This window comes from Salmo trutta, chromosome 19, assembly GCF_901001165.1.
Source record: "Salmo trutta chromosome 19, fSalTru1.1, whole genome shotgun sequence".
Classification (NCBI taxonomy): Eukaryota; Metazoa; Chordata; class Actinopteri; order Salmoniformes; family Salmonidae; genus Salmo; species Salmo trutta.
The window spans coordinates 8,133,080-8,146,394 of NC_042975.1; the positions used below are offsets into that span (position 1 = coordinate 8,133,080).

Genomic DNA, 13,315 nt, shown 5'->3' on the forward strand with positions numbered 1-13,315 from the left:
ATGGGTTCCTGGTAGTTTGACGTTTAATTCTTCTCAAGTCTTTTGCAGTTAATTTGCACCTTTTCTTCCCCATGCGTTTTTTGCGCCCCAGTTGACTATTCGCAACAAAACGTTTGAATGTCCGGTGGTCACACCTCAATAGTTGAGCTATTTAAAGAGTATCGCATCCGTCTGAAAGGCATTTTACATTTTTGGCTTTTCAGTGTCAGTTAAATCTCTTTTTTGGCCCATTTTACCTGAGGTAATGAGGCTGCCTAATAATTATGCACACCTTGATATAAGGTGTTATTCACTTTCGCCACACCCTCCCTCATTACACAAATACATATCACCTGAAAATTATTAAATCCAATAAGCATTCAAGTTTATATGGTTTGGAGTTCGAAAATGTGAATAGAAATAATGATATCAGAATACTCACTTGCCTAATAATTGTGCACACAGTGTATGTAGTAGATACCAGGGGCAGTTGACTGTTAGTTAACAAGAAGTGACAGTTATAAATTCCAAACTAGAGGAAGGGAGATGCTGTACCCTTACTGCACTCTTTATGGGTTAAGGTCACAGTAAAATGTAAAAGGTAACCGTAACTACAGTAGCCATTGTTTGAGTTTAGGCCAACCCACCTCCGTACCACCTCTTTCCAGCCGTCTTCCCTCTTCTGGCCCCTCTTGGGGCTGGTGAGGTTCATCTTGCTGTTGGGCGAGGTGACCGGCAGTGAAATGGTTTTGAAGGAGGGGGGAAGGGAGTTGGGCGCCAGGACGTTGATGCAGTCATGGAGTCTGAGAAGGGGGAAAAAAAGAAAGAGAGCCCTGCGGTGTACTGTAGACAATTCACAAGTTTAGACTTAGAATTCCCAGTTTGGACACAGCTTTTCAGCATTAAGACCTGGTCTCTTACTTCTGGTGTGGCTTGGAGATGGACACTGTGACCTTGTGGTCTCGGGAGCTGTGCCTCTTCTCAGGGACCGGCTGGGGCTGTTGGCTCACCCCCGAGGGAGCAGACGATGAAGACGAGGATGAGGAAGATGAAGAGGGCATGTCCGGTAGGTAGTTGAGCTCCTGGCTCTTGCCTCCACTGCTGCTGCTCTCACTGTTGCAGTCGGTGCTGTCCAGGTTGTCTGAGTCGCTGCCACCCGGCACCCCGCCGCCCCTGGGCTCCCCGTGGATCTTGTTTTTGTCAGTCTTCTGCTGAGCCAGCACCAGCTGGGGGTCCTGCAGGATGATGGGCTCCATGGTCTTGTTCTTCTTGTTCTTGCGGTTGGTGCTGGGCGTGGTCGCCACATTGGCTCGTTTCTTGGCGAAGGCGTTGGTGAAGGTGGCAGAGATGCCGATGGTAGTGGTGGTAGTAGCGCTGGGCGGGTCAATGGGGACGTCACCGTCTAAACAGAGCATGAGAAGGTTATTCACCCTTATTTTACCATTGGGCCATGGAAACAACAAAAAGCGCATTAGAAAGATGTCGAATGGCTTTGTCTCAGTTGAAATTAATATGAGCACGTCATTCTTCTTTCAGTTAAGAACATAAAATAATCTGTAAAATTAACTATTTTAATTAACTGACTTGAATATCCTTTAATTCACACAGACAGAGACGGTCATCTTCAAGAGTAAAACCATGCTGATTTCAGTAGCCCGGCTAGGCTACGAGGGGCCGCGCCGCCCGGCTAGGCTACGAGGGGCCGTCTATTAGAGGCTGTTCAGGTGCCGGGTTAGTCTATTAGAGGCTGTTCAGGTGCCGGGTTAGTCTATTAGAGGCTGTTCAGGTGCCGGGTTAGTCTATTAGAGGCTGTTCAGGTGCCGGGTTAGTCTATTAGAGGCTGTTCAGGTGCCGGGTTAGTCTATTAGAGGCTGGTCAGGTGCCGGGTTAGTCTATTAGAGGCTGTTCAGGTGCCGGGTTAGTCTATTAGAGGCTGTTCAGGTGCCGGGTTAGTCTATTAGAGGCTGTTCAGGTGCCGGGTTAGTCTATTAGAGGCTGTTCAGGTGCCGGGTTAGTCTATTAGAGGCTGTTCAGGTGCCGGGTTAGTCTATTAGAATCTGTTCAGGTGCCGGGTTAGTCTATTAGAGGCTGTTCAGGTGCCGGGTTAGTCTATTAGAGGATGTTCAGGTGCCGGGTTAGTCTATTAGAGGATATTCAGGTGCCGGGTTAGTCTATTAGAGGATATTCAGGTGCCGGGTTAGTCTATTAGAGGATAGTCAGGTACAGCTCGTAAAAAGGTTGTTACCAGAGGAGTCTTGGTCCTCTAACTCCTCTTTTACTTTGGCCTCCTCGTCTTCCTCCTCCTCCTCCTCCTCCTCCTCCTCTTCCTCCCCCTCCAGCTTCCTCTTCTGCTCTTCTTTCTTCTTCTTGCGTTTCTCCTTACGCTTCTCACGCTTAGCGGCCAGGGCTTGTTTCTTACTCTCCTCCCTGGACTGTACACCCCAAAAAAAAATAAAAAAATTGATGATTACAACCCAGAGTGTGCATCCCAAATGGCAACATATTCCCTATATAGTGCACTACCTTTTTGACTAGGACCCCTACGTGAACAGGGTTCCATTTGGGACGCACTTAATATCTACAGAGAGCTGTAAATCCATACAAATCAATGAGGAGCAGAAGGTTGTGTTGGATGGAAAAGTAATTTACCTTCTCCAAGTCCAGCTCCTTCAGCAGAATGCTGGCGTTCTTGTTGGCCTCTGCTGCCTGCTGGTCTTTGGCTTTGACAATGGTCTCCATGCACTGGTGACATTTCTTCAGCAGGTCCTAGGAGGAGTACGAGACAAACTTTACTGTTTTAACCGCACTTCCTTTCAGAAAAATAAAAAGTTAACCCTTTGTCATTTTCTAAAATGTACCCCCCCCCTTTTCTCCCCAATTTCATCACATCCAATTGGTAGTTACAGTCTTGTCCCATCACTGCAACTCCCGTACGGACTCAGGAGAGTCGAAGGTCGAGAGCCGTGAGTCCTCCGAAACACAACCCCGCCAAGCCACACTGCTTCTTGACACAAGGCCCACTTAACCTGGAAGCCACCCGCACCAATGTGTCAAGAGGAAACACCGTACACCTGCCTCATGTGTCTCCCGGTCGCGACGCAGCCTAGTATCGAACCAGGATCTGTAGTAACACAGCTAGCACTGCCTTAGACCGCTGTGCCACTCGGGAGACCCCCTTTGTCATTTTCAATTAATGTGTTGTTGGTCTTGTCTGTTTTAGCTTACCTTGTCCGTGATGGTGGCAATGTATCTCATGCACTCGATGTCCGAGGGGAACTGGTTAACCTCCTTGACCAGGTACTGAACCACCTTCACATGGCCCTGTGAGACAGAGTTCAGAGGTCAGCCTCCAGGGATTATTATACATACACTTCCATTTACACACCACCGGGGTCATTAGCTGAGAACAGGAAATGAACGGGGAGCATAGGTTATATATGAGATATTCAACTGTGTATCAGTATCCGAACAAGTCACACTAGTGTTTTATCACAGTTTAGTTTCATACCACAGGAAGTTGGTGGCACCTTAATTGGGGAGGATGAGCTTGTTGTAATGGTTGGAGCGGATTAAGTGGACCGGTATCAAATACAATACCATTCACTCCGTTTCAGACTTTAGTTTGAGCCGTCCTCCCCTCAGCAGCCTACACTATTTCATACGTGTGTGTGTGTACCACCTTGCGGAAGGCAGCCATGAGTGGTGTGATCTTGCGGTTGTCTGCTGCGTCGACATCGGCCCCGGCCTGCACCAGCAGCTGCACCACGTCAAAATGGCCGCCGTTGGCCGCCAGCCACAGGGGAGTGTTTCCCTTCTTATTGCGCACGTCAATGTGAGCACCTCTGTGAGAAAGACAACAGGCTGAGTAGAGGAAGAGAGACTAGAGAGGAAAGGACCTTCTCACTGTACATAAAAGATGAAGATATTACCGGTTGATTAGGAGCTCACAGAACTTGTAGTGGCCCTTGTCTGCAGCAATGGTGAGCGCGGTGTCTCGGGAGGAGGGGACAGGTGGGGCGTTGACGTCAGCGCTCTTATCCAGCAGCACCCGCCCCACCTCAGCATAGCCACCCGATGCCGCCTCCATAAGGGGGGTCAGCCCAGTCTGAGAGAGAATGTATAATGGGTCAGTGAGACTGCACCACACAGACAACACCAGAACATAATTTCTAATGTCTTTGACACAATCCCAGACAACATGATGACATGTCAGGCTCCAGCCTGTTGCAGTTGCTACCACCTTGGCGCGGTGCTCCACGTTGGCCTTGCGGTCCAGCAGCAGACTGACCACCTCCGCCCGTCCCTGGAAGCAGGCCAGGGTCAGCGCCGTGTTGCGGTTAGTCTCGATCTGAGCGTTGATGTCTGAGCCCATGTCCAGCAGCAGCTTGACCGCAGGGACGTGACCGTTCATGGCAGCCAGCATCAGAGGAGAGATACCCAGCTTACTCCCAGTCCTGAGGGGAACAGACAGGGGCGAGGGGAACAGACAGGGGCGAGGGGATGATTATACAAACTGTTAAGATTGGGAAAGAGGCAGAGGTACAGCCTGCACAAACCGTGGCAAGGAGGGCTGGTTGTGGATACCTGGAGTTGATTTCAGCTCCAGCGTTGAGGAGGATCTTGATGATGTTGACGAAGCCCCCTGAGGCGGCCAGGCTGAGCGGAGTGTAGTCTGAAACGTTACGGTGCTCCTTGTTGGCCCCGCGCAGCAGCAACAGCTCCACCACCTGGAGTGAACGAACCACAGGTTAGTCAATCCACAGAACACTTTATTGTTTATCTAAATGTTTGCAGTGTTAAGCTGGTTCAGACAGTGAGTTTTGTGTCTATCAGGTTGTCGTTCTGCCTCCTGTTTCACTATGGGTTATTTTTATTAGGATCACCATTAGCTGTTTCTATGCAGCAGCAGCTACTCTAAGAGCCGAGCCCGCCGCATACTGTAGGCTATATTTTTTAAACTCAATGTGCTGAAAAAGAATTAATCTCCACAGCATCTTGCTAAAGCCAATTCATATCCAACATATGCTGTTTTGAGTCTACTTTAAGGAAATATCCTACGCCAAGCTTTATTATATTGATCATTAGATTCTAGAGCAAATTGAAAGAAACTTAATTATTACCAGGTTGAAATAACTTTCCTCTAAGTTTCCTTGTTTCTTCTATAGGCTATTGAAAATGAGCACGTTAATGTATTAGTTGGTTTACATTAAATAGTAATCCGCCCCAAAACCCGTTTTATTCTGTCTACAAGGAAGGCACCGAATGGAGCTTCCAATGACTTGTTCAATCACATGCATCTCAGATAAATGGTTTGTAGACAAAGAGATAAAGGTGTGAAGTAATATGACATTTGCCTACTAAATCCAGAAAAGGGGAGGAGAGTAGACGATGTTAGAAATATAAAGTCATGAAAATAAACACCGATCCACATGTGGTGGTTCCTGAGGCTCCATCGACTTACAATGTCTGTGACATTGTAGCTAAATCTAATTTACAAATTATATTGATTCAATTCTGGACATTAGACTTGTGTCTTAGGCCTACATGGTATTTTGGGTCGATGTAGCCTTAATGTAGCAAAGTATGTTCAATGCAATAAATTAGAGCTGTTTCCCTACGAATGTGTTTGCAATTGCATGAATGCTAGTGTTGGGACTACTGCGGGTAGCTGCGGTGAGAGTGTTGTGGGAAAGTGGCTACGCTAAAACGTCTCGCTTTACGGCACTGCTTCGTCCTGTTATCCACACAAAATATGACAAGCAGAGCAGCACCTCCTGTCTTCCTCCAGAGCAGGCCAGGGAGAGAGGAGTGTCTTTGGTTCTCTCAGACTGTGCTTCGATGTCCCCTCCTTTATCCAGCAGGATCTCCACCACGCCAACATGACCCGCTGTAGCAGCCAGGATCAGAGGAGTGAAACCTGGGGACAGACGGTTAGAGACATTTAGATTACTCTCCAACATACTAAAGATGGGCATGAATACTCGACTGCTCTAACCGACAAAGGTCAATCTTTAACCAGATAATTTTTATTTTAAATACTGTAAAACTATTTGGTGGAATGTGCTTTCTGGGGGCAAGTAAAACTGTCCAAATTAGATATTTTTGTGTCTTTAAAATGTATTTGCTTTGACTCTAGTGTTCCATTTGTACATGTGCATGGCACAACAAAAGAAACCAAGCATCAAAGTTCTTCCAAATTCCCCTCCATGTCTCATTCAACCAATTGCGTTCCGACCGCTTCCTACGTGCCAGGTGCTGAGCTCGCGCACAAGCTCCCGTTTAGTCCGACAGAAATAAATACCTATAAAAACGTATCTAACTCATGGGATACACAAGCTACCTTTCTTGCCAAATGACGACAGTTTAATCCTGAAGTAGGAAAATGTTTGTTCCGACAAAGCTGCAGTTTTGGAATAATTGCAGCCCGTCTATTTTCCACTTTGCTACTGTGCCATTTAGAATTGGTTAGCATGACATTTTTTACATGCAATTATTCTTCGGAAGAACTGCATTAAAAAAAAAGCAAGACAGCAATAAAGCCCCTTTCTTAAAATTAAAATGTTGCTAAAACTAATTAAGAAAGAAGTGGAGGGCGCTCAACCAACGTGAGTCGAGGTTCAACCCCCAAAAAATGTATCATCGTTGCAAAGGAAAAAGGCCCAGCGGGGCCTTAATTTGTATATATTTAAAAAACGATTTAAAAATCTGAAAACAAAGCATCAATATAAATAAAAGATCTGTCAAATCAGGAAGTAGGATTTGAATTAAATTTCCCTCATTCATTAGGTGATGTTTTATGTCACACTCCCGTCTAGCGAGTCCTTGTTAGCATCAGAAGGAAACAGAAGTCGCGTATGTGTTCCTGAGAGTCGTAGCTTTCAGTAACGGGGTCATAATATTTTGTAGCTAAACCGTTCAAACACTAGAGGCAAATTCATACAAAGAAAATCTAAATCAACATGCCACAAAGGCGCTAGAAACCACACGATAGACAACCACCACAGTGCTTGTCGTTTAGGAAGTGAACGTTAGATTTTTTGGATTTGTTTTGCAGGTCTTTTATTAATGTTCAGTTAAATAGCCCTGGCTTAGGCTATAACCCCCTTAAATATAGACAGGTTCCACACTGAAAATATGCAAAAACATTCCTTTGATAAAGACAAAAAAATAACCTATTTTTCAGCAGAATTATTCAACCTACTCACCAAACGGATGTTGTGGCCGTTTTTCATCATCATGCAGTGTGGAACTGTTTATCCATTTCCAACATTCCAAAGAACAGTCATAAAACTAAATAGAATGGGTGTATATCGAAAACACAGATTGTTTGAGCCCCGTTTCAAATGATCACTGAGAATAACTGTTTCAGATGTGAGATACGGATTTTTCATTTGGCAAAATATATTTTATTCTGTTATATTAAATGTTGTTTTTTTTTTTTTTTTTACTATAAAATACGTGTCTTGACTGTGATAAGGACTCGGAGAAATATGAGCGTCTTGTCTGATAAATTAACAAAGCAAGGCTATGCCATTGCAGAGCCAAAGGCCTCTATGCAAGTGCCATTGCTGAGGTTACTGCCTTCTTGAAGATTGTGTACAACGATATAATATTACGGTTTCAAAACAATAATCTTAAATTGCACTTGCTTTTCTATTGACTGAAAATATATACAGTACCAGTCAAGTGGACACACCTACTCATTCCAGGGGTTCTCTTTATTTTTACTATTTTTTACATTATAGAATAATAGTGAAGATACCAAACTATGAAATGACACATATGGAATCATGTAGTAACCAAAAAAAGGGTTAAATCAAAATATATTTTAAATTCTTCAAATAGCCATCCTTTGCCTTTATGACAGCTTTGTACACTCTTGGAATTCTCTCAACCAGCTTCATGACCTATTTGGTAAAAGACCAAGTCGATATTATGGCAAGAACAGCTCAAATAAGCAAAGAGAAACGACAGTCCATCATTACTTTAAGACATGAAGGTCAGTCAATACAGAAAATGTCAAGAACTTTGAAAGTTTCTTTAAGTGCAGTCTCAAAAACCATCAAGCGCATGATGAAACTGACTCTCATGAGGACCGCCACAGGAAAAGAAGACCCAGAGTTACCACTGCTGCTGGATAAGTTCATTAGAATTACCAGTCTCAGAAATTACCAGTCCAAATAAATGCTTCACCGAGGTCAAATAACAGACACATCAACTGTTCAGAGGAGACTGCATGAAATCAGGCCTTCATGATCAAACTGCTGCAAAGAAACCACTACTAAAAGACACCAATAACAAGAAGAGACTTGCTTGGGCCTAGAAACATGAACAATGGACATTAGACTGGTGGAAACCTGTCCTTTGGTCTGTAGTCCAAATTAGAGATTTTTAGTTCCAACTGTGTGGGTGAACGGATAATCTCCGCATGTGTATTTCCCACCGTGAAGCATGGAGGAGGTGGTGTGATGGTGCTTTGCTGGTGACACGGTCTCATTTATTTAGAATTCAAGGTACACTTAACCAGCATGGCTTCCACAGCATTCTGCAGCGATGCGCCATCCCATCTGGTATGAGCTTAGTGGGACATTCATTTATTTTTCAACAGGACAATGACCCAAAACAACTCCAGGCTGTGTAAGGCCCATTTTACCAAGAATTAGAGTGATTGAGTGCTGCATCAGATGACCTGGCCTCCACAATCACCCGACCTCAACCCAATTGAGATGTTTGGGATGAGTCGGACCGCAGAGTGAAGGAAAAGCAGCAAACAAGTGCTCAGCATATGTGGGAACTCCTTCAAGACTGTTAGAAAAGCTGGCCAAGAGTGTGCAAAGCTGTCATCAAGGCAAAGGGTGGCTATTTGAAGAATACCAAATATATAATCTCAAATATAAAATGAATTTGTTTAACACTTTTTTGGTTACTACATGATTCCATGTGTTATTTCATAGTTTTGATATCTTCACTATTATTCTACAATGTAGAAAATAGTAAAAATACAAACCCTAGAATGAGTAGGTATTCTAAAAGTTTTGACTGGTAGTGAGTGAGTGAAAACAAATATCTATCTATATACACACACACAGCATTCGGAAAGTATTCAGACCCCTTGACTTCATCCAAATTTTGTTACGTTACAGCCTTATTCTAAAATGTATTAAATAAATGTTTTTCATCAATCTATACACAACATCCAATAATGACAAAGCAAATACAGGTTTAGGAAGTTCAGCAAATGTATTATTTTTTTTTTAAATGTAAGTATTCATACCCTTTGCTATGAGACTTGAAATTGAGCTCAGGTTCATCCTGTTTCCATTGATGATCCTTGATATGTTTCTACAACTTAGATCACACCTGTGCTAAATTCAAATGATTGATTGGGAAAGGCACACACACCTGTCTATATTAGGTCCCACAGTTAACAGTGCATGTAAGAGTAAAAACCAAGCCATGAAGTCGAAGGAATTGTCTGTAGAGTTCCGAGACAGGACTGTGATGAGGCACAGATCTGGGGAAGGGTACCAAAACATTTCTGCAGCATTGAAGGTCCCCAATAAGTGGCCTCCATCATTCTTAAATGGAAGATGTTTGGAACCACCAAGACTCTTCCTAGAGCTGGCCGCCTGGCCAAACTGCACAATCGGGGGAGTAGGGCCTTGGTCAGGGAGGTGACCAAGAATCCTATGGTCACTCTGACAGAGCTCCAGAGTTCCTCTGTGGAGATGGAAGAACCTTCCAGATGGACAATCATCTCTGCAGCACTCCACCAATCAGGCCTTTACGGTAGAGTGGCAAGACGGAAGCCACTCCTCAGTAAAAGGAACATGATAGCCCACTTGGAGTTTGCCAAAAGGCACCTATAGGACTCAGACCGTGAGATACAAGATTCTCTGGTCTGATGAAACCAGATTGAACTCTTTGGCCTGAATGCCAAGCGTCACATCTGGAGAAAACCTGGCACCATCCCTACAGTGAAGCATGGTGGTGGCAGCATCATGCTGTGGGGATGTTTTTCAGCGGGCAGGGACTGGGAGACTAGTCAGGATCAAGGGAAAGATGAACGAAGCAAAGTACTGGGAGATCCTTGATAACCTGCTCCAGAGTGCTCAGGACATCAGACTGGGGCGAAGGTTCACCTTCCGAAAGGACAACGACCCTAAGCACACAGCCAACACAACGCAGGAGTGACTTCAAGACAAGTCTCTAAATGTCCTTGAGTGGCCCAGCCAGAGCCCGGACTCGAACCCGATCTAACATCCCTGGAGAGACCTGAAAATAGCTGTGCAGCGACGCTCCCCATCCAACCTGACAGAGCTTGAGAGGATCTACAGAGAAGAATGGGAGAAACTCTCCAAATACAGGTGTGCCAAGCTTGTAGCGTCATACCCAAGAAGACTTGAGGCAGTAATCGCTGCCAAAGGTGCTTCAACAAAGTACTGAGTAAAAGGTGTGAATACTTATGTAAATGTAATACCCGTTTTTGACATTGTCATAATGGATGGGTTCTCTAATGGTTAGGATAAATTGGACTTTGTCGCACACTGTTGGCATAGGCCTATAGATCAATGTGCACATATGTATTTTGAGTACATGCCTTGTGTTCTAATAATATTTTTCATTCAAGCACTAGAAAAGAAATCCAGCGAGTACTCAAACAGTAAAAACAAAAACGGTCAAATGCCCATCCGTTAAAACTAGTCATCCAATTAGTCAGTTTTCCAACAATACAGATGGACTCCCACTTCTAAACACAAATTATCAAGTTCCCTGATAATTGACCTCAACATGTTTTTTTTTTATTGCTACAAAACATAGAAAAAGACAAAGTATGGAGTTGTGTACCTTTCTTATCCCGATGCTCGATGTTAGCCCCGCGGGCGACGAGCACCGACACCAGCTCCTCGTGACCGCCCGCACAGGCCAGCGTCAGAGCGGTGTCGTGATTACTCTCCGTCTGACAAGAGATACAGTCAGGTGTTATTTTCCCGTCTGACTATTATTAGCTAAACTAGCGTGTTATTATTATTGTGCATTGTTAGACGTGTGGTGTGACGTACGTGTGCATCGATGTCTACGGAGGGGTAGAGGGGGAGCATGGAGTGTGGGGACACTGAATGGATGGGCGTCTGCGCTGTGGGCGAGGCCGTCGTGCTCAACATGGGGACTCTGCTGCTCACCGCTGCTGTCACAGGGGCGAGAGGGAAGGAGAGTTGTTAGTCCACCTTCAAAATATAAGTATCTCCCATTCGAATTTAAGATGGATTAAAACCATTTGAAAAAGTCTGTTGAAAATGTCCTGAAACCAAGTTCAGTGCTAAGGAAAATGATGAAGGATCAAGCAGTCATTGACGGTTAGAGGTTTAATTTTGATTTAACCAGGTTAGTCGAGTTAAAAATAACAATGTCAAAAGAGACCGAGAGCACTAAGCAAAGAGAGGACCGTGTTTATGAACACACCTGCCATGATGTCGTCCAAAGTATCTGTGAGGGTCTGTGCTGGGGTGGCCACCATGAGTCCTTCGGGGGCCTGGGGGAGAAGGCCCGGTCCCAGGTCTGTCAACTGCTGCCACAACATCTGCTGCTGGTTTACCATCACCCTCTCCAGATCAGGACTGGAGCTGACGGGGTAGTCTGCCGTACTGAAGTCTGTGGACTGCTGGGTGGCCAGGAGATGGGAGGGTAAGAAGCGGGCCTGCAGGAGGGGTGGAGCGGGACTCTGCAGGGCCTGGGTGTGAGGAGGAGCGGGACTCTGCAGGGCCTGGGTGTGAGGAGGAGCGGGACTCTGCAGGGCCTGGGTGTGAGGAGGAGCGGGACTCTGCAGGGCCTGGGTGTGAGGAGGAGCGGGACTCTGCAGGGCCTGGGTGTGAGGAGGAGCGGGACTCTGCAGGGCCTGGGTGTGAGGAGGAGCGGGACTCTGCAGGGCCTGGGTGTGAGGAGGAGCGGGACTCTGCAGGGCCTGGGTGTGAGGAGGAGCTGGTGGCGGGGGTTCCTGGGCCTGTCTATACAGGATGGTGTCCACCTGAGGTAGCTTGGCGTAGTCCTCCTCCTCCTCCTCATCATCGTCCTCTTCCTCCTGTTCCTCGGCGGCGGGGTGGGGCTGTCCATCATGGTGGTGGTGGATGCCCTCCCCGTCCCCCTCGGTGTCGGAGCCCGGCTCTGCAGCCAGCAAGGGCAGGGGGGTGCCGGGCTGCTCCACCCCTGCCGCCTGGCCAAGCTGCCCCGGGTCGTCCTTCAGGCCTTTGGCCTCCATGTACTCTTTGGTGAACTGCTGCTGTGTCTTGAGCTGCAGCTGGCGCTCCACCTTCTGCAGCTCCTTGAGGATCTTCTTCTTCTTCTGGACCTGCTCCTCGCGGCTCTTCTTCAGCTCCTCGATCTTGTCTTTGGTGAGAGGCTCTCCCTGGATGAGCTCCAAGGACTGCAGCTGGGCCTTCTCTATAGCGGAGATCCTCTGGCCAAGCTCGTTCAGCTTGCCCTCAGTCTCTTCCACTATGCACTCTAGGGGCTGGTATGGGTGGAAGGGAGACAGCAGGTCCGCGTCTGGACCGCCTGCAGCGATGGGGCTGCCCTGTAGGGGGCTCAGCCTCTGCTTGGAACCACCTGAGACAGCCACACAGGACAACACAACCAGTTCGCTACAAGGTTGAACCATACAATATTGCAGTAATCATTACATGTAACACTTTGATTCCTTGTGCAGTCAAATGTGTCTAGTGGTCTTGTTGGCAAAGTTAGACATGTATTTGCTGTTAACACACGTTGTATGATCTGACCTTTTGTGATGAGGGGTGGAGGCATTGTGATGTTGGAGGGGACTCTGTCTGGCTCTTGAGGAGGCACCACCATGGCCAGGGCTTGGAATGGAACTCGTGGAGCCTGTTTGGGTTAGGGTAGGATATTAGAAAAGTATATTTAGTATCAATACTTGGAATCAACGTATAAAAATTGTAACCGTTATCAGCAATAAACAAACATGTTTGTAGAAGTCCCTACCGGAGAGGTGTCGTGGGAGGGGGGTGTGAGCTGAGACAAGTCTGGCACGGGGACCGACAGGACGTTGTTGGGGTAGTCGAGGAGATAGGACACCACGATGGTGTGACCGCCCTTAGCAGCTTCGATCAGCATGGTGGAGCCATCCTAGGTGAGAGATTGACACAAAATATACGTCATCGTTAGTATCAGGATCTTGGGAGAAGTTACAATTTGATCAGGAAATAAAATAGGAACAAAGACATGGAAACAGTTCTGTGTTTACAGGGGTTACAAAAAGGTTTGTATTTACAGGGGTTACAAAAAGGTTTGTATTTACAGGGGTTAGAGAAAGATTTGTATT

The 13,315-nt window shown here is 46.1% G+C and overlaps 1 protein-coding gene across 6 annotated transcripts in view; it reads right to left on the reverse strand.

Moving 5' to 3' along the window:
• LOC115153921 (ankyrin repeat and KH domain-containing protein 1) overlaps positions 1-13,315 on the reverse strand; it is a 39,908-nt gene that overhangs the window by 5,839 nt on the left and 20,754 nt on the right. For 3 of the 6 annotated variants that reach the window (XM_029699610.1, XM_029699609.1, XM_029699606.1), the window contains exons 13-27: positions 12,976-13,119; positions 12,756-12,858; positions 11,443-12,582; positions 11,043-11,164; positions 10,828-10,939; positions 5,751-5,896; positions 4,564-4,706; positions 4,220-4,433; positions 3,909-4,084; positions 3,659-3,821; positions 3,205-3,300; positions 2,629-2,745; positions 2,225-2,411; positions 901-1,381; positions 627-782 (exon numbers count right to left, since the gene is read on the reverse strand). In XM_029699610.1, the coding sequence (XP_029555470.1) occupies positions 627-782; positions 901-1,381; positions 2,225-2,411; positions 2,629-2,745; positions 3,205-3,300; positions 3,659-3,821; positions 3,909-4,084; positions 4,220-4,433; positions 4,564-4,706; positions 5,751-5,896; positions 10,828-10,939; positions 11,043-11,164; positions 11,443-12,582; positions 12,756-12,858; positions 12,976-13,119 (3,500 nt within the window). Of the gene's footprint in view, positions 1-626; positions 783-900; positions 1,382-2,224; positions 2,412-2,628; positions 2,746-3,204; positions 3,301-3,658; positions 3,822-3,908; positions 4,085-4,219; positions 4,434-4,563; positions 4,707-5,750; positions 5,897-10,827; positions 10,940-11,042; positions 11,168-11,442; positions 12,583-12,755; positions 12,859-12,975; positions 13,120-13,315 lie in introns of all 6 variants that reach the window. The other 3 variants (XM_029699607.1, XM_029699608.1, XM_029699604.1) reach the window with 1 other exon arrangement.